At 40.5% G+C, this 24,232-nt stretch overlaps 2 protein-coding genes across 6 annotated transcripts; one reads left to right on the top strand and one right to left on the bottom strand.

Annotated features, from left to right (window-relative positions):
• Positions 1-807: 807 nt before the first annotated feature.
• lzts3b (leucine zipper, putative tumor suppressor family member 3b) lies at positions 808-11,036 on the bottom strand. 4 transcript variants are annotated; one of them, XM_067522039.1, is made up of 8 exons: positions 10,807-11,036; positions 7,548-8,504; positions 6,586-7,056; positions 6,337-6,504; positions 5,983-6,111; positions 5,242-5,433; positions 4,816-5,046; positions 808-3,972 (listed from the first exon to the last, which is right to left on the bottom strand). In XM_067522039.1, the coding sequence occupies exons 2-8, from the start codon at positions 8,385-8,387 to the stop codon at positions 2,848-2,850; spliced, it is 3,156 nt and encodes a 1,051-aa protein (XP_067378140.1). In that variant the 5' UTR covers positions 8,388-8,504; positions 10,807-11,036; the 3' UTR covers positions 808-2,847. The 4 variants fall into 4 exon arrangements, with proteins under 4 accessions (XP_067378140.1, XP_067378142.1, XP_067378139.1 ...); XM_067522041.1 differs by having other exon boundaries at positions 7,548-8,379; XM_067522038.1 differs by having other exon boundaries at positions 10,765-11,035.
• Positions 11,037-16,729: 5,693 nt separating this feature from the next.
• On the top strand, positions 16,730-23,660 carry smyd1b (SET and MYND domain containing 1b). 2 transcript variants are annotated; one of them, XM_067522144.1, is made up of 10 exons: positions 16,730-16,953; positions 17,739-17,915; positions 18,267-18,480; positions 19,275-19,405; positions 19,554-19,592; positions 21,172-21,367; positions 22,302-22,394; positions 22,539-22,702; positions 22,826-22,994; positions 23,344-23,660. In XM_067522144.1, the coding sequence occupies exons 1-10, from the start codon at positions 16,832-16,834 to the stop codon at positions 23,506-23,508; spliced, it is 1,470 nt and encodes a 489-aa protein (XP_067378245.1). In that variant the 5' UTR covers positions 16,730-16,831; the 3' UTR covers positions 23,509-23,660. The 2 variants fall into 2 exon arrangements, with proteins under 2 accessions (XP_067378245.1, XP_067378246.1); XM_067522145.1 differs by lacking the exon at positions 19,554-19,592.
• Positions 23,661-24,232: the final 572 nt, after the last annotated feature.

The following is a 24,232-nucleotide window of genomic DNA, read 5'->3' as shown; positions in this document are numbered from 1 at the left end:
AATAACATTTCTCATTATCATTACTGTGTGGTTTTTTATCAACTTGGACGCTTGTTACCATTGTTTTTCTGCTACCAAATTACCATTATCACATGGTTCCATTTAATTTGCCCGTCTTACAATTTGCACTTTAGTTGCTACTACTGCTGCATTCATGCCTGTTGCAAATATGTCATTATTGCACACTTACTTTGCACATACAACAGTCCATATTTCTATTTCTATTACTATTACTATTATTAGCCTTAAAATATTTAGTTTACTACTGTGTCCAACAGAAAATCTTTAAATCATCATATTTGTGAACCTGGACCCAACAAATGTTTAGCATATTTGCTAAAAGAGTTACTTCATTAAATTGAAACCTATTTTATTGTTTTAAGAAGTGACATTATGTAGTTTATACATTTGTAATTGTTTGTATTTCCTGTGGACATCACAGGAAAAATTTCATTAAACAGAGAATCATGTTTTCCTCACTGTGCACATGACAATAAATTCTTTGATTTGATTTGCTTAAGTCAGATTTTGGCTGCAACACTAGTAGTAGTAATTGGAAAGTGCAAAACCAGGACACATTTGGTATCACACATTTGATATCCGAATACTTCGTCTACCACTGGCCAGGTCAGCTGACGCTTACATTAATAGTTCTTTTTGATTTCTTACTTTATGTCGTCCTTTACAGGGTGCATGTTGGTATCCAGTGTAATCAAAAACACGGTAGTGGGTTTACCTTGAAGACAGCAAATCTTATTCCAGTTTATTCAAATCCACAATTAAATGATTTGTTCAGTGACAAAAGTGCTAATTATTCACATATCTTTATTGGCTTTGCTGAATTTTAACAAAAGGATGGTTTTAATCAAGCCAGAACAGTACTAGTAACATAAATGCAAACAATAAATTTGAAACATGTATAAAATCTGCAGCAATTTGTTCTCTAAACAATGCATTACTGTAACTACATTTATCACCTACATCAAAAGGAACATCATTTTTGGACAGGGTTGCTATTGATTGCACCATTATGGTAGGCCAATAGGCTATCTACACAGTTAAAAAAAACACATAAAGGAAAGCTCAAATGGCACATATTTTCTCTGTCAGTTCACCATCATATGATAACAGTAATAAAGATAATAATACTATTTAATACCTTAGAGATAAGTTAATATTCTTGAGCAACATATTTGTATGCTGGCATAAACAACACATATAAAAGCCATGATATTCACATCTGAGCCTACTGTACATCATAACTTGTGTGTAGGACACTACATAGTGCAGTTAGCCTGAATGCCTCCATCAAACAGGCATGTTTTCAGATTTTCTTCAGATATTTTTTAAACCGTCCTTCTCCCCTGCTTTGTCTAAATGAGCTGTACGGAAGAAAGTTGAGTTTCCCAGGATGTTTTCCAGGATACACAGACTCCCACAGTTTAAAATTTCCACTCACTGCTTGCACACTGCTTGTGTCAAGCTTTGATACATCTTACTGTACTAAAAAAAAATCCTTTGCTTTTAATATATTCACTTGCTCTATTGCCACTAGTCCCTCTATCTTCAATCTCATAAGCTGAAGCTTTTCATTAGTATACACACATGCACACACCAACTTGCATACACACACTCTCTCTCAAACACACATTTACAATCTATAACTATTTTAAGTAATTCTTTCTTTTATATCATACATTCTATAAAATGTTTTTAACTTTGGGGATACTGACCGCTCTCTCAGATTACTTGTGAATGACACAATTATCATAATAACCAAATTCAAATTGTGTTTTTCCATTCACATTCTTTTTGCAGTTCAGTGAGAAAAAAAAGGTGTTACGGATGCTGTGAAAAGCTCTCTACCCTCCTCTAGTGTTCACTTTTAGTCACCGCAGGCATCCTGCAGTGAAGGCAACCAGATTCTCCCACATCTTAAAACTTTTCTATATTTGGGGTTGAATATATGCTAAACATATCTATTTAATTCAATTTTTAGAAAATATAAGCTCTGTTGGTTTTAATGATGTGTTTAAAAGGGTCATGGATGTTGGACCCTGTGCATGAAATGACTTGAAAACTGAAGTAGGAACCAGTCTGTGTGATTTTTAACATCATTTTCAGCTGCGGCCTAAATGAAATAGTCCAGCCTTGTGTTACACAGTTCTGTAACTGTTTCACTGATGTTATAATGAAAGCACTGAAAATAATAATCACACTCTTGATTTTTTTTCATCTCTTCCCAGCATAATTATTCTCTGATACGTGCTGGAAAGAGTAAGGCGCTCTTTGGCCAAAAATGCAAGGTAACATCATACACTCTGACCACTAGTGAACTTTTACAATACCGGTGACACAGACTTACAATGAATAAATACCGCATAATATTCTTTTTAATCATTTCTGACAATTTCCCTGATTGTCTTGGTCCTTTTCTCACATGGGCATCAAATGCCCTTTGTATTAGTGCTGTGATCTAAACATTGTCATTTAACAATTTGTTTTTATGCCATCCTCCAGTGTGGCATACTTTTCATGAACACTTATTATGTTCTATGGAGAGGTTTACAAATAGTGAGAGAAAGGCTGCTTAGGAGGTTAAGTGTGATTCCACTTCCAGTTGAGATGACCTGCTACTTACTGATAAAGTTGTATTTTACAGTTGGCCCTTTTTGGTGTGTCAATAGTTGCTTTGAAAAGTATGTCAGACTGAACTTATTTATTCTATTGTAGACTGTAATGTTTTTCTACTGCATTCTGAAGTAGTTTTGTTTGAGAGGCCTTGTCACTGTGTGTGTAATAAACTGATCGAACAGAGTAACATGTAACTGTTTCACGGAGCAGTCTCTATATCTCAGTGGACTCTATCCTCTCCAGGCGTGAGGGTCCTGCCCAGGGAGGGGCAAGCTGGTGGAGAGAAGGAGGACCCTTCTGGTCTTCACAAGGTGGGGACAGAGTGAGGGCAATGGGTCCAGGGAGAGAGGATGGGGGCTGAGGAGACAGAGGTAAGAGGGCTGGTGGCGGTGGAGGAGAATTGGAGGAGGTGGGGGAGGTGGTAGTGGTAGTGGTAATGGTGGTAGTGGTGGTGGAGGTTGTACTTGGTTTGGCTCCTAACTGGCTCATTCGTTTTTCCAAAGCTTGGTTCTTCTGCAGTGTTTCAACATAGCTCAGCTGCAGTTGTGCCTGGTATTTCAAAACCCGTTCTTTCTCGTCCTGCCAGGTGTGTCGCTCCTGATCAAAGTTGAGGGCCTGACGTTCCCGTTGCTGTCGCTCCAGGCGTAAAGCAGCCTGCAGCTGCTCTAGCTGCCTGCGCAGCTCACCTGCTTCATCCCAGTGACCATCCTGGACTCGCTGCGGCTGGTGAGCTTCTTGACGCAGCTGCACCTCCTGGCAAAGTTGGGCCTCATGGCGTAGCTGGGCCTCTTGACGCATTTGAGCCTCATGGCGAAGCTGGGCCTCCTGACGTAGCTGGGCCTCCTGGCGCAGCTGCACTTCTTGTCGCAAGTGTGCTTCTTGGCGTAGTTGGGCCTCCTGACGGATCTGGGCTTCATGGCGGAGATGAGCCTCTTGACGAAGATGGGCCTCCTGGCGAAGTTGGACCTCTGGTCGAATTTGGGCATCCTGACGCATTTGGATGTCCTGCTGCATGTGGGCATCTTGCCGCTGTTGCACGTCACGCCATTGAGCCTCTTCACGTTGCTGCCTCTCCTGTCTCTGAGCTTCCTGTCTTTGAGCTTTGGCTTCATCACTCTGAAGACTCAGCAGAGTGTCAGATGTGGGGGTGAGGGAGTTGGTCGAAGGCTCAGCAGGGTTACGTGGGCAGTGAACAACTCCCCATGGTGGCAGCAGCCCTGCAGCAGCTAAATTAGGGCTCACAACAACTTCTGCTCCTCTGCTCACTTCACTCAGAGCTCGCTTTAAACTAAGCACCTCGGCCTCAAATACCCCCAGCTTTTCCCTAAGGATGGAGACCTGCAGAATGAAAAAGATTCAGGCCATCACACAGGTCCAAATTCAGCTTTAAATTTAATTGACAACTGAATTGTATGAATTGTAAATTATATGATGTAAGAATACTGACCTTAAACTAACTTAAACACACAACAAATATAGTGTGTGTGTATGTGTGTGTAAGCTGCCTATGAACTAATACAGAAAAAAATAATAATGGCTACATACTTTATATAATATATCATTTTGCCCAATCCCAAATGTGTCCTGGTTTTTCTCATAAAGTTTTTAAAAAATATATAATTAACAATCTAGATTTGTAATAAGCATCCCAGTCCTACAATCTCACTTTCTATATCCCGCTGCTTTGGATTGTACTCAACATTGTGTTGCTCTTTTTTTAAGATCGTTTCAAAATATTTATTTCAGGATCAAGTTTGGCTTCCTGATGATAAAATCACACATATAAGTGTAACTATAAGTAGCCAAAAAAACAAAAAAGAATATTCTTTGACAGTGACGTAGTCCTAGTGATAAAATTATGAGTAGAATGGCCATTTGGGAATTTTTATGAAAGCAGGGTTTGTTTTTACATAACCTGTGCATAAAAATTTAGAAAAGTAACGTACAGTATTCCTTTCTTTGTGTGGACTGCAATATACCATGGAGCCTTATGTGCTGGTTGCAATGCCAGTTCAGAAATCTGTTTAGTAATGAACAATTTTATTATGTTTGCAGACTGTTTAAAAGACTGTTAAGTTTGTGAATTATTCATCTGTTTGTGTTTTATTTTCTGTAATCTGTATTATTCAGTGTCAAATCTGTTTTCCCTGGGTATTAGGTAAAATGTAATTGAACACCTACCTCTGACAGAGTTCTCCTCAGCTCTCCCTCACACTTCTCGAGCTCCAGACTCTTGGTGCTGTAGGAATCCTTCAGGCCCAGCATGGCCTCCTCCCGCTCCCTCAGCTGGGCATTAAGCTCCTTCAGCTGGCCTCTCAGGGCCACCATCTCTCCAGCTCGCTGGGTCACTTCAGCCTGACTCTCCCTCAGCTGCTGCTTGAGCAGGGAAATCTCACCTGCCTTCTGACACACCTGACAAACAAGAATGGGTGAATTGTATATCCTGTAGTATTTAAATACAGTGTTAAACTGTATCCCACTGCATACAAGTTGATTGCATACACACCCTCACACTGCAATGCTCAGTCTACCATTATGTACCGTTACTGTAACAATGATAAAATTTAACGGAACTAGTCAAATGCACCAGCTAGTACTGTATCTCACCTCCCACTTGGTTTCCTCCAAGCGAGGCAAGATGTCAGCCTGCTCCTTCCTGTAATCAAGACACTTTCTCTCCAGCTCCTCTCTCTGAGCCAACAGAGCTGCAATTTCCTCCTGGAGCCTCCTCTTGTCCTGGGACAGACGGGTTATCTGGGCCTGCAGGGCAGTCTGGGAGCGCTGAGCACGTCGGGTAACCTGCAAACACAATGTGCATTTTCAGTGTAAGTTGCAGCCACATTTGGTTTAAGTTACAGAGATTGGTGGAGTCATGTATCAAACTGTAAAGTTGTTCTATCAACTATTATTCTGGTTGGAAACTGCTAATCGGCCATAGTGTTTTCATTAAAAATGGGGGCAGCATGGTGGTGGAGTGGTTAGAGCTGCTGCTTCATAGCTAGAAGGTTCACTAGTTTGAGCCAAGAGACTGACAGCTTTATGACAGCTGGGATATGCTAAAGGCCATCGCAAGCCTGAACAGGATAAGCATTTACAGAGTATTGATGAACAGATGAATAAAAAATGGCTTTGTACATGAGCTTGTTCTTACAGTCGACGTTAGTTATTTTACTTTAGCAAGGAAATAGTTAAATTGCACTTTCAAAGGATTGTAAGAATGAAATCAAACCTGTTAACATTTCCTATTCTGCATTTTCACACAGGCTGGATTGGTACATGCAGGAAAAGAAAAAGGGCGTCGACATCTTCAGCTTGTTATGTGTGGATGAAATTTTGTAGTGAGGTCACCTGCTGCAAGCGTGAGGCATAATTCTGTCTCAGCTCGTCCATTTGTCGCTCCCAGACACGCTGCTTCTCCTCAAACACTTGAATGATTGCTGCCTCACTTTGGTCCAGGTTTCTGCGCATGTGCTGCACCTAGTAACAACAAACAAGAATCAGGGAACAAATATGAAAAAAAATGTGGAGCTGTAAGGGAATCGGCCTTTTGTAGAAAGCATCTATAAAAATGTCCATGATAGCATGTATACTTACAATGCATGTGTCATGTATCACAAAAAAACACACAATGAGACCAAACTGACCGTTGCCCCTGAAATACAAATCAACCCAAAATTAAGTTACTTCAGACTAGAGTCTTACCTCTTGCTCCTTCTCCCACAAGCGGTCCTCGAGGTCCTGGATGATGTCATCGGATGACGGGGAGGGACGTAGAGGTGCTGGGGCATCACTCAGGTGGCTCAGCCTCTGATAGGATGAGGAGCTCTTTCCTGAGGATGACCGGCCACTGTCTGAGGCACTTAGGCCGTTCTGGATGGAAAGACCAGATTGTGATATATTAAGGGTGCTATCAGCAACAGATGTCAAACAACGTATGGAAGATAGTCCTACCTGGTAGCCAGGTTTTTCCAGCTTCTCCAGACCTGCAGCTGCCCCAGCCATTCCCAACCTGTTGATGTGGCTAGTGGAAGCACTGAGAGGCCCCAGGACTGCTGGGGGCCCACAACCAGACCCAGAACCTGTGTACGTAGGCAGGCTGGTCAGGGAGTTCCTCCCTGAATCAGACATCCCTCCCTGAACCACTTCATTTCCATTTCCCCCACCCTCACTTCTGCTGACCCTCACTGGGCTGTCCTGGTCCAGGAGCAGGGCCTCTGGGACCTCTCCTGATTCTCCTCCTCCTCCATCCCTGCCTCTCCTGCCTCCTCTGCTCTCACTGAACCCTTCATTCCTTCCCTCAGCCTTGCCCTCGCCCCCAGCCCCTCCTGCCTGGCCCACTAGGTTCTGCATAGAGTGGAAGCTCTTTGGAACCACCGGCTTGAAGGCAGAGGGACGAACGAGGCCTGAGTTGTTCTGCATTGCCTGAAAAAGAGCAGGAGGAAGGAAAGTAAGACAGTAAAACAATAAGCAACACATTAGCTATTGCACACAGGGAAAAAGACAGTGTAGTAAAATTTTAAGTAATATAATCCAGCAGTGTGTCATTTAAAGCATAATATGACCCGAGCAGTTCATGACTGTCTATCTGTCCAAAAAATCCTACCTCAGCCAAAGCTAATACGTCACACTGTGCAGTGGAAAGGGGGAATTGATTGATTGAGTACTTTTAGTGTGGAAGATTGTTATCACTGAAAGCTCAAATGTAAATAACTTTTTTACACTGATTTTCTAAAATGAGTGGTTTTTAAAATAATTTTTTCCTTTGACCCTACAGGCCAAATGTGGGCAGCTAAGTGCTAATCAATCCTTAATCCAAGTTTTACAAGTTACTGGCCTGATATTTATCTTATAAACCCTTAGATTTCCTTTTAAAACCCCAAGGATTGGAACCCTTGTCCTAAATCTTAAAGTACCTGCTCCAGCTTTCCTGAGACTGGCAGGATCTTGGGCGGGTTGTGGTTTGGAGGGTTGTGGCTGGCTGGATTGTTCTCACCGTCAGTTCTGGCAGCAGCCATCTCTCTGTGCTGGTGTTGGTTCATGCCAATGTTGCTCTTCTCATTTGATCCTCGGCCCACAATGTTCCCACAAACATCTAAACCTGCAGCCTGTATTTCCCTCTCTCGTTCTCTCTCCATCCTCTCATTCTCCAGCCTCTCTCTTTCTCTTTCCCTCTCTCTTTCCCTCTCTCGCTCCCTCTCCCTTTCTATCTTCTCCCTCTCGATTCTCTCTCGTTCCCTCTCTCTGGCTCTTTCCCTCTCCCGCTCCCTCTCCCGCTCAAGCCTCTCCCTCTCTACTCGTTCCCGCTCCCTCTCTCTGTTCCTCTCCCTCTCTCGCTCCCTCTCTAACCTCTCTCGATCCCAGTCTCGGTCTCGGTCCCTGTCTCTCCCCCTTTCACGCTGCCTATCCCTCTCCCTGTCCCACTCCCTCCTGCCTGCTCCATTGCCACACTCCAGCTGGTTGTTGTTGCACGGGGCTGTCATGGTACATTCAGTGTTGGTTGAGGAGGCTGTTTCGGTAGGCCGGTCAGTCCCAGTACAGGTCCCAGTCCCGATACTAACACTCCCTCGTTCATCACTAGAGGCCGTCCCGTCTGATATAGTTGCCGGGGGGCGGGGCAGCCGCTCTGCGCTGCAGCTGCGATCTGCAGGGCAACGGCGAGAGAGAGGAGGGGCCCGTGGCAGGGTGGTCCTTGTACCCACTGACTTCATGGCAAACTCCTGCTCTCCTGCCACCCCACTGCCAACACTGCCCATAGTGAGGGTCAAAGGTCAGGGATTAGAGGTTAGGAGTCAGGATTGGGGAGGGTCACAGATACATTTGGAAGTAGTGTGGGTCATCACAACCTAATGCAGGTAGTGGGGGCACACACACTAGAGGAACACAGAAAAACGAAAGGAGTTATACAATATTGTAATTGCATAATGACTAGTTATACAATAATAACTAATGCAGAGGAGATTCCAGCCCACATACAGGGGCCGCGTGGTCCTCCCACCATCATGAAAACGAAAGGGGTCAGATAGATAAGACTGGACAACCGCGTGTGTCCATAGTATAAACCAGTAGTAAAACTAAATCCTCTAGTCTAATGATGCCATTGGACCCAAATCACAGTGTAACTTTTAGTTTACGGTGTCTGTAGTTAAAAGTGAAGACAGTCGGAATCATTTTTGACTACTTTGTCTTTGACTTTGGCAGTTTAAACCAGAAAGTACAATGAACTTGTTTCCAGTAACGTTTTTCAGCTAGAGGATTTGTTTGGAACACAAATGAAATAAAAAAATCAGTTATAATTCACTCAGTGTCAGAAAGATGCTGCTTTTATCATCATGCTTTGAAATTTCTTATACTTTGCCATCGTTCAATGTATTAAATGGGGCAATTTGTTATTGCAGTCATAGTAATGAACAAGCAAGTATAAAAGTTCTAAATGTTCTAAATGTGTTAAATAATTTATATACTGTATGATGTGTTTGTACTCAATTACACCTCAGACCCACTTAACTCCTTGTCAGAATTAAAGTAATAAAAGTTTAATAACAGATACACAAAGACTTGAAAAAAAAAAACAACTACAGCAGAAGAAGTAATATACAATTTTCAAACTATTACTCTTATTGTGATAAAAGCAGATTCAGCATATTTGACATATGATTAAGAGGCATTTATACAGTTCTTCGGGACCCAAAACAGATGATTAGGGTACCTTCTGTTAAAGTGCAGTACAGAAACTGTGACTAAACATGCCATACAGCTTTATCAAGACAGTTTTTACATCTGATCATTTTATAGTGCTCAGAAGATTTTTGCAGGTCCATTGTGTGGTGTAGAGAACAGGTAGTCCTGTTAAAAATTGCTACAATTTAATGCAACAGCCCTGCAATGCCTCCCACCTTCATAAAGTATATAATGTAATATGTTTTGCTCTAGAGAAGTTTAGATTTAACTTATGGATGCTGTTAAATAATTTTGTGACATACTCAAGGCTGGACCACCAAGTGGGCAAAGTGAACAATTGTTTTAAGGCTTAAAAACCAAAAGAGCACAATAACCAGCAAAAGGACAGTCTCTGGGCTCTGGCCCTAACCACATAGGTTAAGGGGAAATGTGAGCCTGTCTGGCTCAGCAGGGACCTACATCCCCTAGGCAGGTTCACCTGGTCCACCTAAATGGAATTATTGCCTCTGTAAAATAATGGATTTATTGCAAGACTGAATTATTTTTAGCTTGATGTACCTAATAAACTGAAAACTGAGCGTATAATCACAGGCTGTAGTTTGCAGGGTTGCTGGTAAGTGGTGCAATAAACTGAGAGGTGTTTCTAGTAGTTAGTGAAGTTTTATCAGCAAGAGAGGATTAAATATTAGAAATATCAGTTGGTGTCCTGGTGCCTCAAAGGTTTAGGATTTTGACCAGACAGTTGTAAAATTTCAGCACAACCCTGCATCACCACAAGCTGCAGCTTGCAAAAAAATGAGCACAAATCTGAATCTAAACCAAATTATATATGCAGGATTCATGCACGACTATTGTATCAGACCACAACAGTTTCAGATACCTGATAAGCTGGTAACTCAGCAGAGTATGGGGGAGAAAAGAAGAAGCCACCTGTGTTTATCTGTAGCCTTAGAACTATACTGACGAATTACAAGCTTGATCACATGTAACATTCATAGCATCAGCAACACACATTAGCATATTGGCTGTGATAGATAGAAAGATAGACAGATAGATATGCAGTCAAGCCAGTGCGCCTCCCCATCTCAGCCCATTTACTAGAGGTTTACTTCCACTTGGGTGAATAGTAGTAGTAGTAAATACACTGGCTATGTATCCGCTGCTCTGCCTCATTCCCCTCCCCTCACGACTCCCTCTCTCTCTCTCTCTCTCTCTCTCTCTCTTTTTCTCTGCATCCCTGGGCGGCAAGGGCGGCTTTAGCAGCATCCGCATCAAGCCCTGAATCGACTGCGCTCCCAAACAATTATTCGCTAGGCCTAAGACAAAAAAAAAAAAAAAAAAAAAGGAGAATGCACGTAACACCCTAGCTGAATCAAAAAACAGGCTACATTTGGATTGAAACACACAGCGTCATTGACATTGACGGCGTATAATGCAGTAGCTTTGATTTACCGATTGTAGCATCCTGGCGGTCCATCATCAAAGGCTACTCACTATTTTGCAGCTCGGTGGTTTGTAATATGGCAGCCTCAGTAAACCATGTTGTCACAAGGCGGCAGCGTCAGTCCTGGTCGATCGAGCTCTGATTATTCTGCGATGTTACAGTAGCTCGGTAATATCAGGGATGCTGCCTTCGACCGCTGTCAGCGTCGGATGCTGATGATGGAGTCGGTCGGTTGATACGCGCATCAGCTGAGAGACACACACCCACCTCTGGTCCCGCCCCTCCGGTTGCATGAGACAAACGCCCCCTTTTGGCATGCATCCAGTGCTCTCCCTCGGGGAAAAGCCTACAGTTCACATGGACGGATGGATGGATGGCTGAAGGTGGATGAGATGTTGTATGGAAACAGCAGTGATGATGCATCGACACATCAATGGCTGTTTTTGTAGCACAGAAATAATTTCCTAATTATATATGTGTTGTCTTATTGGCCAATAACTGTTTTTCTGTGGAGTCTTTCTTGGCATCTCCATTTGGATAAAGAAATAATGACAGTTTCACACATTTGAAAGAAAAGCCATGTGATACAAAACATAAATAACTCAAAATATTAGCCCATCGTACCCCAGGCCCATTTGTGTCAGATTTAAATACAGAAAAATGCTGATCGTGGCCGCCAGCATATACCTGCCGATGATTACAGATTTTCAACACAGTGTATTGAGATTAATTTAAAGACATTAGTTTACAGTTGTCTGCAGAAGAATAGTCAGGGTGCATGCCACATTTCTGCAGCATCCTGGTTTCAAATCTGAGTGGGGATCTTTGTTTTCTCTCTATAAAATACAGAAATGTTGAAAAACACTAACTTGTGATTGGGCTCACTACTGCAGATTAAGCTGGTCATCTTGACTTTAAGAAGTTGGTATACCATACATTTCATTTTAGACTCCGTGGTGAATGATTCCTTTGTGAATTTTTAACTTGTTTCAGCTCTAGATGTAATTTCAGATTAAACAGATAGATGATTTACTGTCCTGCTGAAATTTGTGATGCTGCCATCATGGTCTTTAAAAAGACATTAAAAAGATGTTACTAATGCAATTTTATATGTCTGACTAAAGGTTAAGTAGCCAACAAATTGCAAACTTTCAACAGACACACACCAACATTAGCATTTATTTGCAGCTGTGTTCATGTCCAGGTAATGAGTCCAGGGTTCAGTGTTTTTTTTAGATCAGTTTACGGCTTCACCAACTCTCACATGAGTGAGTCCTTCACCAACTCTCCAGCTCCTGAATGCTGTGTTAGACAGGTATCTGCAAAGGGATTTTTACCTTAAAAACACTTGAACGTCTTGAAATAAAAAGACTGAATCAAAACATTATAGTTGAAAGCTATTTGGTTGTTGAAGTGCATCTGCATTTGAAATTAGTGAAATTTTAAACAAACACAGAAAAATAAACGTGTAGAAAAATCTAACATTTAGGTTTAACTTGAAAATATGTTGGAGCACCACTTTTTGATTACGAATCTTTTATTTCTATTATTCTCTTGTTTTGGACAATGCTAAGTTCAGCCAATGACTTACTGCGGGTCACACATGTTGGCAGTGCCATTAAACTCTGCTCTTGTTTTTTTTATTAAACCAACTTAGTGATCTGTAACAGATGTGTCAGTCCCTGACTATTGATATACAATTGTACCCTTTGTTGCCCCTCATTTTCTTTCTTTCTCCAGTAAAATTGCCAGCTGCGGCCTTTCTGTGTGGAGTTTGCACAGGTTTCCTCTCACAGTCCTCAGACATGCATGTTAGGTTAATCGGTGACTCTAAATTGCTCATAAGTGTGAATGTGAGTGGGAATGGTTGTATTTGAGGGAGTTTAAAAAGCAAGCACAATACGGCCTTCAGTTAGATTATCTAGAAAGTTTTAAAATGTATTTTACAGAGAACAGTTACAACAATTGTGATTGTCTATATGAATACATTTAATCCCCCTTGCAACTTTGAGCTAATGGGCAAGTATATTCTACAATATGGTTGCCCAGAGCCACAGTAACTTTAAGTGTATTAGTACATACTACTGGCAAATGACAAATGTTCTCGTGTTGCATGCACTTGACTGCCCATGGTGAGGCACTGCTGTCTCTTTGCTGGCACACTCACTGCTGCAAAACTCCTGTAAGTATTGTGGGGAAAGATTAGCAGGTCTGCTCTGACTCTCATTGACCACAGTGGGGTGATACGATTTTCCTCTAGGCCGTTATATTTTTATTCTACTGTCCAACACAAAAAAATATATTAAAAAGGAATAAAAATACTAAATATAATAAATCACTTATCTTATAAATGTATTTAATTGCAATACATAGCTAAATGCAAATAAAAACTTTCTACTAAGTCAACTATGTAAAGAATACTTTTGGTACTTAAAAAAAGGGACTAACAACAAATAATACCACCCCAATTCTAAAAAAGTTGGGTCGATGTGTAAAACGTATTTACAAATTTAATCAACCCATATATTATTCACAATAGAACATAAACATATCAGATGTTGAAAATGAGACATTTTACCATTCCATGAAAATAATTAGCTAATTTTGAATTTTAAGAGAGCAACACATCTCAAAAAAGTTGGAACAGGGCAATGTTTATGATTGTGTAGCATCCCCTCTTCTTTTCTATTAGACACTACCAAATTTTAAAAACGTGCTGACAGCCCATCATTGAGAGTTTCCGGTTGCTGAAACTGCCTTTGCTGTGAAGCGATCCCATGCTAAATCTCAGCAGCTCATGGCATATTTGCTCTCCCTTCTGAACACTGACAGACATTGGTGTTTAGATTGATTTTATTAGCCTTTTGACACAATCAAGCTGGAGTGTGTGTTTAGTTAAACACAGCGTGTTGACTCATGAAAACTGAGGAATGTGAGTTTCACAACACACACCGAAAAACAAACTCGTCCAAAATATTATTTAGAGCTACTGGAAGTAGCCACCAAAATATGATTGCAGTACCTTTTAATGTTCTACCTGGGATTATACTTCATATTACACTCTTTTACAGTAACTCTGTGTTTATGTTTCAATGATGCAAACACCTACAGTCATTTGATTTACTCATGCAGGACAGTGAAACACATTGAACACAACTTTTTACTGTGAAAAACACATGAAAGACATTTGTTCTGCCTGCTCATGTGGGTTATAAAAGCTGCCCAGCATTCACATCCTTCTCAGAAGCTGAAAAAAAACGTCTCCTTTCACAGCGGCTTTTTCTACCACTCTTCCAGTGAATATCACTATTTTCACCACAGAGAAATGTCTGACGTCTGCGCTACAAACTCGAGCAGTCTGGGCAGGTGTGTCTGTATCATCACAGGAGCCTCCAAAGGTTTTGGACGTGTACTGGCACAGAAAGTAAGTGATCAACTTGGTGAAAATAAATAGGAAAACAAAAAGGACAGGAAGTAAACAAATGTCTTTCATGTCCTAACCCTAACTGTGACCCAGGTGCCCCACTTGCTGAAGCCCGGCTCCGTCCTGCTGCTGGTGGCCCGCTCTGGGACTCTGCTACAGGAGCTGAAGGAAGAGCTGCAGAGCTCCACTGAGGAACAGAAGCTGGTGGTTCGCTCCATCACAGCTGATCTGAGCACGAGAGAGGGAGTGAACGAGACAGTGGTGGCGGCAAGGCAGGAAGCTGTGGACGAAATAGATCATGTGCTTCTAATAAACAATGCTGGTGAGTGTCAAATAGAAGAACTGTCTATATTTACATCTGCCCGAGTAAACTGGTGCATGATGATTATCTGTACTGATGACCCACTGATCTTCTCTTGCTGTCTTTCTGCTCCCAGCCTCTTTGGGTGACCTTTCCAGGTTTGTGAGTTTTACAGACCTAAACAAGGTGAATTCCTATCTCTCATTAAATGTTAGCTCTGCTCTGGTGCTGACTGCAGGAGTCCTGCAGGTTTTTCCATCCAGACCAGGCCTGCGATCGACTGTTGTAAATGTGTCCTCAGTGTTTGCGCAGCAGGCCTTACAGTCCTGGGTGCTGTACTGCACTGCCAAAGCACCCAGGGAGATGATGTTCAAGGTGCTGGCTCAGGAGGAATCAAATGTCCACGTGCTCAACTATTCTCCAGGTATATTCAACTTTTACTCCAAGTAAAGCAGTACTTGGTTGTATTCAGCATCTTTATTACTTTATTACATTAATACAGTAAAACAAATCTGGATTTATTCGGGGGATTATTTTTAAGTCGACCAAACAATCTCCACTCACCTACCTGGATGGAGTTTGCATTAAGAAACTATAAAACCTCTGAGGATGTTTTGATTAAAAGACACGTTTTGAAAGTTACATATACCAAATCTGGGCTGTGGATGATGGATCCACAGAATCACAAAAAGTGTAAATGATACTATTTTGATTCCTATAAAAATGTCAAACACCACATAAAAACAAACAAAAGAAAAGCTGAAAAATGCCACTGTATCTCTACATTCAACAATCCAGAATGCGTGTCTCAGAGCACAAATGGCAACACAGTGTTTTTCTAACCCTTTGGTCTTTCGGGTTTCCTTCAGGTCCGATGGACACAGAGATGCAGGAGGACATTCTGAGGTTAACAGGTGTCACTCGGCATCTGTTCCCCTGCCAGGAGTCTGTGGCCAAACTGTTGAAGTTGCTTCTGTACAATAATTTCTCTTCAGGGGCACATGTTGACTCTTTGAACTTTGATACAAATATACATAAAATGTGTATTCTGTCTGCATCCATAAGGGCTTCTCCTTCCGTTTGATTTATAGTTTTTGTGCTGTGACTAAATGTAAAAAACACCTTTAACCCAAATGCTGATTGAAAATGAATGTCATTAAAGTTAATAAATATAACAAACTGTGAAATGTATTTGGATCATCTATAAAAAGTTACCGCACCATGCACCTGTAAAACATGATACATAAATTAGGCCTTTAGTTTTTTAGGTCATTGGTTGTGGGTGAAAATATGAAGATGTGTTTTGGTCTTCTTTGTCCAAAAGATGGGTTTGAACACCATAAGCAATTCGATATTTCCCTGTTTTTAGTTCACAGAGAGCAGGGGTTAAATGCTCATATTGTCTGTGCCTCTTTTAGTGTAGAAAAGCCCTTCAGTTGAGTTCAGATGAGTCCTTTTAACTTTTCACTCTTAATTATTAGGAATTTATTACATGTGGATAAAGTGCATGTGAGCAGAAGCCTCACTGAAAACCTAACAAGGACCCTTAGGAACTAAAAACAACACTGAACATTCAAAAAACTATACGACGATTATTAGCAAATAACCGTGATTATGACTCACGTGGGCAATTGTTGTTTCCTGTGGACAACAAAAACGTGTTTAGTTGTGTTATCTTTAATACCATCACACTCACCACACACACCGCATTGTGGGGACCCATCCATGACAGTCTCCATCTGGAGTCTTTGTATGTGAGTGTGTGGTTATGTCATAACTAGTGTTGCAATTGCATACACACAGAGGGAAAGAGAGAACACGTTTTAAGAAAGCACCAGAACAGACTAGAGGTGGAGAGACAGTTCACCTCTGCTTCTGTCAAACTTCTTGCAGCTGTCCAACATCACCACACTCTCCTGACAGATAGCCCCAGCTGGGCGACGAAAATAACCCGCAGGGACAGGGCACCTACCAATTCACGGTCGGGGGTAGATAAAGGGAGAAAAAACAGCCATTGCGACCACAAAGTCAAATAAATAAAAGCATCTCAGAGAGTAATAATGAGACCAGTGGGGTTACTTCCAGGCAAAGTGTTTGGTTTTATGCCCACGTCTGTCCACTTAAGCCATTTAATTTTTCAATGATAGAATAACACAAATCACCCACCCACCCACTTTCTGTCTCTCTTGGTAGAGTTCAAGAGGTGGCCGGCTATTTTAGTACCATGACAGAGGAATGTGCAGTTGTCACTGAAGAACACTGAGAGCACAGATTAGCCTACGAGTTCTTCATCCACTCCACCACTGAAGCCTCGGGATAACGCCGGCATATCAGGAGCCCTGCTGCTACCATGGAGAACGTGGCAATATTCAACTCACCTGGAAAAGGAAGGGGTTTGAAGGCGGCCAAGGAGTTTTGGGCTGGAGATGTCATTTTTTCTGAGGCCAGTCTCGCAGCTGTTGTGTTTGACAGGTACAGACCGGACGAGAGAAATATTGGATGTGATAATAAGTATATTCGGATAATTGAACAGTCTCTCTTTAGAATTACAACTCATACACCATTTTGTGAACTTTGTGTGCTGTGAACATGGAAGAGTGAGCAAACACTAAATTACAATAATCCTATGTGAAGCAATGAGAAACAAATGTTCCTTAGATTTGCAAATTGTCAGAATGCTTTTTATTTAAAGATTTGGTCATATTCCCACAGTTTTTCATCAAAGTTGTTAGTGATAGATTTTCAAATGAACAAATCAGCTACCAAATGTCCAAGACAATATTGTGACAGAAACACTGAGAACCTTGCATATAATTATTTGTCAGTTTTGTCATTCTTTAGCAGGTTTTTTAAATTCTGAATGCAAACTCAAAAGAGTAGAAATAATTTCCTTACTATCTTTTTAAACAGATTTCACAAGAGAATAGCTAATGTGACAAAATCATTTCGACTCATAGTTCATTTACTACCTTTTCTGGAGCTGTATCAATTTGTTAAAGGCATGTGACATGAAGAAATGTGGAGTTTAAATATGACATAATCTAAGAGATAACAGAAAGAATGGGCTTTCATGCGCATCTGAAACAATCTCTGAACTGTTAAAAGTATTGTATTCTGCGCTGTGGCTGTACTAAGGTAAAACCAGCACATTTAACTCCCTTTTGACAATTGTCACTTAGGATATTGAATCTACATTTGCTTCAATACATGATTTATAACATCTCCTTTTTTTCTGTTCCCTCTTTTTTTCTGTGCAGTCTAGCAAATCGTATTTGCCACAGCTGTTTCCGCAGACAAGACAAACTCCAGAAGTGCGGCCAGTGCAAATTTGCTCATTATTGTGACCGGACCTGTCAGCGTGCTGGCTGGGGCGAACACAAGCAAGAATGCAGTGCCATCAAGGCTTTTGGCAAAGTACCAAATGAGAACATCCGGTACGTGGAAGGGAAAGGAAGCAGGAAGTGACAAAATAGTGTTACATGACGCTTGATCCTGCAATTAGGTGAAGAACCCACAAATTGGTAGATTTATATCGGGGTTCTAAGGGGTCAGGTACTGCTAACGTTCAACTTACTTCACAATTAAAAACATGATTTCACAGATGCACATTTAATTAAATCATTAGATAAAGAATAATTGTTTATTTCAGTTTTATCTACTTAAGACAACTGTGTTTTGTCATGGTCAGTGCAGAGAACATATGTTTTATGTCACCGTGCCATGCACATTTTCTTCTTCTTCTTCATTTTCAAATTGTGTTTATTTCTTTCTTTATTTTTTGATAGTTTGGTGGCCCGTATCCTGTGGCGCCTTGACAAGGATGGGAGCATAGTGTCTGACACACAGCTGACCACCCTGGAGGAGCTAGAAGACCATATCACTGACATGCAAGAGGATGAGCTGAAGGAGTTCAAAGTGGACATCCACAACTTCCTGGACTACTGGCCCCGAAACAGCAAGCAGCACACAGTTGAAGTCATCTCCCATATGTTTGGGCTGGTGCGTCTAAGTATATTAGCCTTTATGATGTGTATCATTCCCTCAGTGAACAAAGGTTAGGGTTGCTGAAAGAACTTGAGCTGAGCCTGGCCTATACAAATGAGACAATTTCGAAAAGCCTTCAGTCATCATAATAAAACTGTTGTGGCATAATGTTAAATATTAAATGCCCACTATATCAGCATTATTTATCTATTACACACTGTGCTTATCTGTGCAGGCTGCTAAGAGGCATGTCATAAATGTCATATCATGGCCGGATCTGATAAACTTCATGAGGTGATGGAATTAACCTTTGATCAATCAACACTTAACTATTTTGTTCAAATTCATGAAAAAAGAGGCAGCTGTCCTGGGGTACAACCAGTGAATTTATGATTCCCAATTGTAGTTTCCTGATAAAGTGAGGCAATATAATCCCAATCCTTTTTCCCAAATTTCATTTGTCTTCTTAGGAAGTGGAAGCAGTTGAGTTCAAACAAAGATTAGATAAAAGTCAAGCATGAATGTTTTGTCCTTTTGATGAATGATGACTGAATGTGATCCACTGAAGGGTCCCCCACCATTGGAGACCCATCATCACATGTTTGGTTTTAAACATTCAAGGGAGAAAACCAGTGATTTGAGCCACTTTGATGTCATTTGACATATAAACGAATGGAGACAGAGAAGCCAAAACATTAATAAGATTCTGGTGAAACTTCAACTCCCCATTTGTAATTGTCAATACCTCCTTTGTTTATTTACTGCTAAATCATATGCATTCACTCCAGTAATTCTGCTTTTTCTCCCAGATCAATTGTAACGGTTTCACTGTTAGTGACCAAAGGGGCCTTCAGGCAGTAGGAGTTGGCCTTTTCCCAAATCTGTGTCTTGTGAACCATAACTGCTGGCCAAACTGCACAGTGATCCTCAACCATGGCAAGTATGTAAAAATGTATCGATGTGTTATTTTTAGCCAGAAATAGCTTAACTTTTAGGTTAAACTGCTTGTATTTACATGCTGTGGTGTGTGTGAACGTGTATTTGTCAGGTTGCATATGGTGTAAAACTGCTTCCTGTTTGTCTTTCAGTCAATCGGCTGTGAATACTATGTTTCATTCTCAACGGAGGTGCGTTACCTCATCTTAAGTCTTTTGAAGTTTTTTTTGTTAGAGCACCCTTTTGACTATGACATGACCACATGCACCTTTCTACTTCATACTTATTTAGTAGTGCCGTGTAGTATGCACTGTAGGTTTGATGTGACTCAACTGTTACATCAAAATGTCAGCATACTACTGTACTTGAATGCTCTAACAGTTATTTACCTTATTTAGTTTGTGTCCACACAAAGTTTGTGCTGCTGGTTTGTCACTTTGTGTGTTTGTGTGATCACATTGTGTCTGTCCCTGATGCTGTGTAAGAGGTCACTTGTTGATTCTCATTTAAAACAGCTTTTGTTTCTACCTTGAACGGCAAATAACACCAGGGTCACAATCACAACCCAAAACTTCCATCCTACCATTCTGTAAATGTAGATATGCATTCCTGCCTTTTCTGACCTCTTTTTCTATGACATTTACGGTTGAGTGCCAAACTTTGCATCCTGCAATTTGAATAATGCACATCCAGCTACAAATGTTCCTTTATCATCAGAAGTAACAAAAATGGTCAAAGTGCTTATGAAGACTTATGGCAATAAATTGAAAAGTGTATCAGTGCAAAAGTATGCATTCCCCTTATAAAATGTTTATTAATATTCTGTATGTCCTCCCTTTGCTTCCATAACCTCCTCTAACCTCTTTGGCTACCAGATTGCTTGGTTGTCTGCCATGCACAAGCTTCTTCAAATCTATCTACAGGTTTTCAATGATATGTAAGGCTGGAGACTGGGGGAAAAAAACATGCCAAACATCCACATTATTCTTTTCAAACCATTGCTGAGTTGACTTTGCTTTGTGCTTTAGATCATTGCCATATGATCCACTGCCTCTTTATTTTTTAGCTTTTTGACTGATGGTAGGAGGCTTTGCTTTAAAATATTCTGATACTAGGTTGTACTAATTTTTCCTTCCACTTTATACCAAGCTCCAGTGCCTGGTGCAGACATACACCCCCAACATCAGTGAGCCTCCAACATATTTAATTATAGGAATGGTGTTTCTTATTTCTCACCTTTTTTCTCACACATAACCGTGCGAATTATGACCAAATAATTCCACTTTGGTCTTATCAGACCACATACAGTAATCTTGTTCCAAAACTGATTTGGTTTCACATGCTCTTTAACACACTGTACACATGCTGCCTTTTGTCTACAAATAAGTAGCGGCCTCCTGCTTGATTTTCTCGTAAACAATTCAGACTTGTCCAGATTAAGTTTGACTGCAAGGTAGACTTTAAACCAGTTAGTTCTCAGGTCCCCTGCTTTTTATTTTGGATTCTTATGTAGCTCTTAGAGCCTCTTTAAGTTATTTTTCTTGGTCTTGAAACCAGTACATTCTCAAAACAAATTGACTCAGTTGTGGTGCCAAATTTGAAATACTCTTACTGATATTTATTAATAACCACCTGTGACTGACTGAACTTAAAGCCACACTACAGATCAGCGTCTCACAATCAAAGAATGTAAATGAACGACTAAATGAATTAAACCAATAATGTGCATCCTCCCTTGTGCATGAATTAAACTGTAACACTTGTCCTCAGGATCGAGCTACGTTCATTGGGTAAAATTGAAGAGGGAGAGGAGCTGACAGTCTCGTACGTGGACTACATAAATTTGTCAGATGAGAGACGGAGACTCTTGAAAACCCAGTACTTCTTTGATTGCACATGTGAGCACTGCACAAATCGCATCAAAGATGACTTGAAGATGGCAGGGAGAGAGGTGGAAGGAGTTAAGGTTTGTGTCTTGGTGTAAATTTCTTTTACTTTTGAACAGTGTTACTAACCTTTATAATGCACATGGTAAAAAAACACCAAAACCCTCATGAGACATTTAGTATCGACATGCTGTAAGTGAAGGACAAACATGAAACATGAGAAGTGGGAGCCACAGTGACTATTTTACTTAAAATAGTCACTGTGGCTAAATCCCAATGAGGTCAGCTTCAACACTCTGTGTATCGTGCATCCAGTTGTGCATTTGAAAAACAGCAAGGTTTAAAGAAAGAACGAATACACAGAATTTACCCAATAATATTTAGTTTTTTTAATCATTATATTATGTGTCTATTTTAAATTTTTACCTAGTTTAAATCTAAGCTCCAATAATCAGATAATTTACCACACACTGTAACACACTGAGATATCAATGCGCAACATCATAAAAGTGCTGAAAGTCCAATGTCTTGAGTGAAGCAGCTTGACATTATCTTAATCTTTAAAAAAACGAACCACTTCACTTGTGTCAGTCTGATGATTGCCAGTTCAGTCTCTGTGTCTGTGTGTTAGAGTATGTGTGTGAGATATAAATAGCATGTCAGGAACAATCAGCCGAAAAAAGTTTAAGGACCTCTATTTCTAATAACAAACATTACCAAACAGTCTGGTATGCCTTAGTTGGCAGGTCAACACTGACTAATAACTGAGAGCCGTTGTTTGAATCATTTTGGGAGTAAAAAGATTTTTATATTAGCAAAGTAAACATTAAAATCTTTGACATTTCTGCTGGTTAAAGGTCTTTTTAGAGAAAAAAATTATTAGGTGTTTGTGGACCTGGGCTAAACAAACCCATCAACTTAAAGAAATGGTGTAATTCATAATCACCATGTTAATCTTTGATGAGTGGTGCTTCATTAAAACCTAATCTACGTCCCATATCTCCAACCTTTTAGCCTTCAGAGGAACAAGTGAAAGAGGCCACAGATTACTGCTTTGAAATGCTGGACAAGATGGACAAGGCTCGGATAAATTGTGACTACCATGAGGTATTGTATCAAATCACCTGATAAAACACATTAAGTAGCCATAAAAAAGATTATTTTTTAAATTCCTCCATTTCACCAATGCTCTGTCCTACTTCTATATTATTAAGAATCATCTTTTCATGTTTCTACATTTTTTCTCTTCAGGTGGTAAAAATCTGCAGGGAGTGCATAGAGAAAGTAGAACCCATTTTGGCTGACTCTCACATCTACCTGCTGAGAATTTGGAGCACGCTAAGTGAGGTGCAAGCTTACCTGCAGTACTTTGATGATGCAGCAGAGTACGCCCGCAAAATGGTCGAGGGATACATGTGAGTCCAAAGACACTGAAACGTTTGCTGTGACAGGTTTGAGCATTTTGCATATGAAGATTTATTCAACAATTGTACATGGGATCCTGCATATTAACAAATCCAATTTGTTTCTTTGGACAGGAAGATCTACCACCCAAACAATGCTGTTCTCGGGATGGCTGCCATGAGAGCAGGGGTGACTCACTGGCAAGCTGGGCAGATAGAGACTGGACACGGGATGATCTGCAAGGCTTATGCCATCCTCATGGTCACCCACGGCCCAACACATCCCATCACCAAGGACCTGGAGGTAAAAAGCTCATAATCTCAGAATCTGCATGGAAGACTTGGATGCGCTTTGGTTTTTGTTTGCTTGGAAGTTGGAGAAAACAAAATTTGCAATACTGGTTGCTTTGTGGTTTCTACGTGTAAGAACTGTGTTAATAAGTTTCAGCCTCTGCACATAATATTGGAATTTATGTGTTAAAATCTGACACTTATAGAATGAAACGGGTGTGAAACATTTGATGTTGTCATTTTTGTGGTTTAAATACCACACTGGAGCAAAATTACCTCAACTTGTACTAAAAACTGATAAATTCACAAGCTTGAAAATCATAAAAAACATTTTCAGTAGCGATGTTTCTTTCCTTTCACAGGCAATGAGAATGCAAACTGAGATGGAGCTGAGGATGTTCAAGCAGAACGAGTATGTTTATCACAGTATGAGAGAGGCGGCTCTTAAGAACAAACCAATGACTATGATGCATGAACCCAAGTCTGTGGAAGAGGGAATCAAGAATCTCTTTCACCGGAGGAAATAATCATGGGACTGCAGTGAATAAAAGCATCCCGTTGTTTACTGTACACAGTTTTCTGAGCATTGGTGTGAGAATCTGTGTTTTAGTAACACGATCAATTTCTGAATTCCAAACTTTTGTAGTTACACTTTTCATTAAAAAGATGTCACGTTGAACTTGTGCACAGTATTTCAAACCTCTAAACCAAGTAGAATTACAAAAAAATCATTAACCAGATGTTGGTTTGTGTAAGCCTGCATAGCGTGTACCGGAACAAGTAACACATTGTTAATATGTTAAACTTTAACCCTGAATACTAAAAGGTTTTGATGCTCATTACCAAACCAATTTTTTTCCCACTGAACTTTGTCTGCATATATAATAACAATACTATTTTAATGATTTTGCATCTTTAAAATAATTTTGTATTTGTTCTTTTTTGGAAAGTCTAATCTCTTCCATTTCCTTTTCAAAATGGCCACTCAGTAGGTTTCATTTGATGTTTGCATGTTTTCATACCAGCCTTGTTTAATCCAGAACTTCAGACTTTGGTCCAAATCAAAATAGTTGGTGTAAAATAACCAGAATTTAACCGAAGTAAACAATGGTTTAGCTTTTGTCTAGTGTGAACACTTTTTGGATAGTTCAGACCAATTACAGGAAGTTAAGGCAGGCTATTGTCATCATTGAAACAATAGGGGGAAAAACTGAAATGAATGAAAAATGAGCTGCAGGAACACCTGGGGAG

Source organism: Channa argus, chromosome 11 (assembly GCF_033026475.1).
Source record: "Channa argus isolate prfri chromosome 11, Channa argus male v1.0, whole genome shotgun sequence".
Lineage (NCBI taxonomy): Eukaryota > Metazoa > Chordata > Actinopteri > Anabantiformes > Channidae > Channa > Channa argus.
The sequence above is the reverse complement of the archived record's forward strand: the minus strand, read 5'-3'. Positions and strand labels throughout refer to the sequence as shown.

Coding starts and splice junctions, on each gene's coding strand:
- smyd1b (XM_067522144.1), top strand. CDS start 16,832: ATGGAGAACGTGGCAATATTCAACTCACCTGGAAAAGGAAGGGGTTTG. Junction 22,703..22,825: donor AAAATGGTCGAGGGATACAT/GTGAGTCCAAAG, acceptor TTCTTTGGACAG/GAAGATCTACCACCCAAACA. Junction 22,995..23,343: donor CCATCACCAAGGACCTGGAG/GTAAAAAGCTCA, acceptor TTCCTTTCACAG/GCAATGAGAATGCAAACTGA.
- lzts3b (XM_067522039.1), bottom strand. CDS start 8,387: ATGGGCAGTGTTGGCAGTGGGGTGGCAGGAGAGCAGGAGTTTGCCATG. Junction 6,505..6,585: donor TGGAAAAACCTGGCTACCAG/GTAGGACTATCT, acceptor CTTTCCATCCAG/AACGGCCTAAGTGCCTCAGA. Junction 5,047..5,241: donor TGGAGGAAACCAAGTGGGAG/GTGAGATACAGT, acceptor CTTGTTTGTCAG/GTGTGTCAGAAGGCAGGTGA.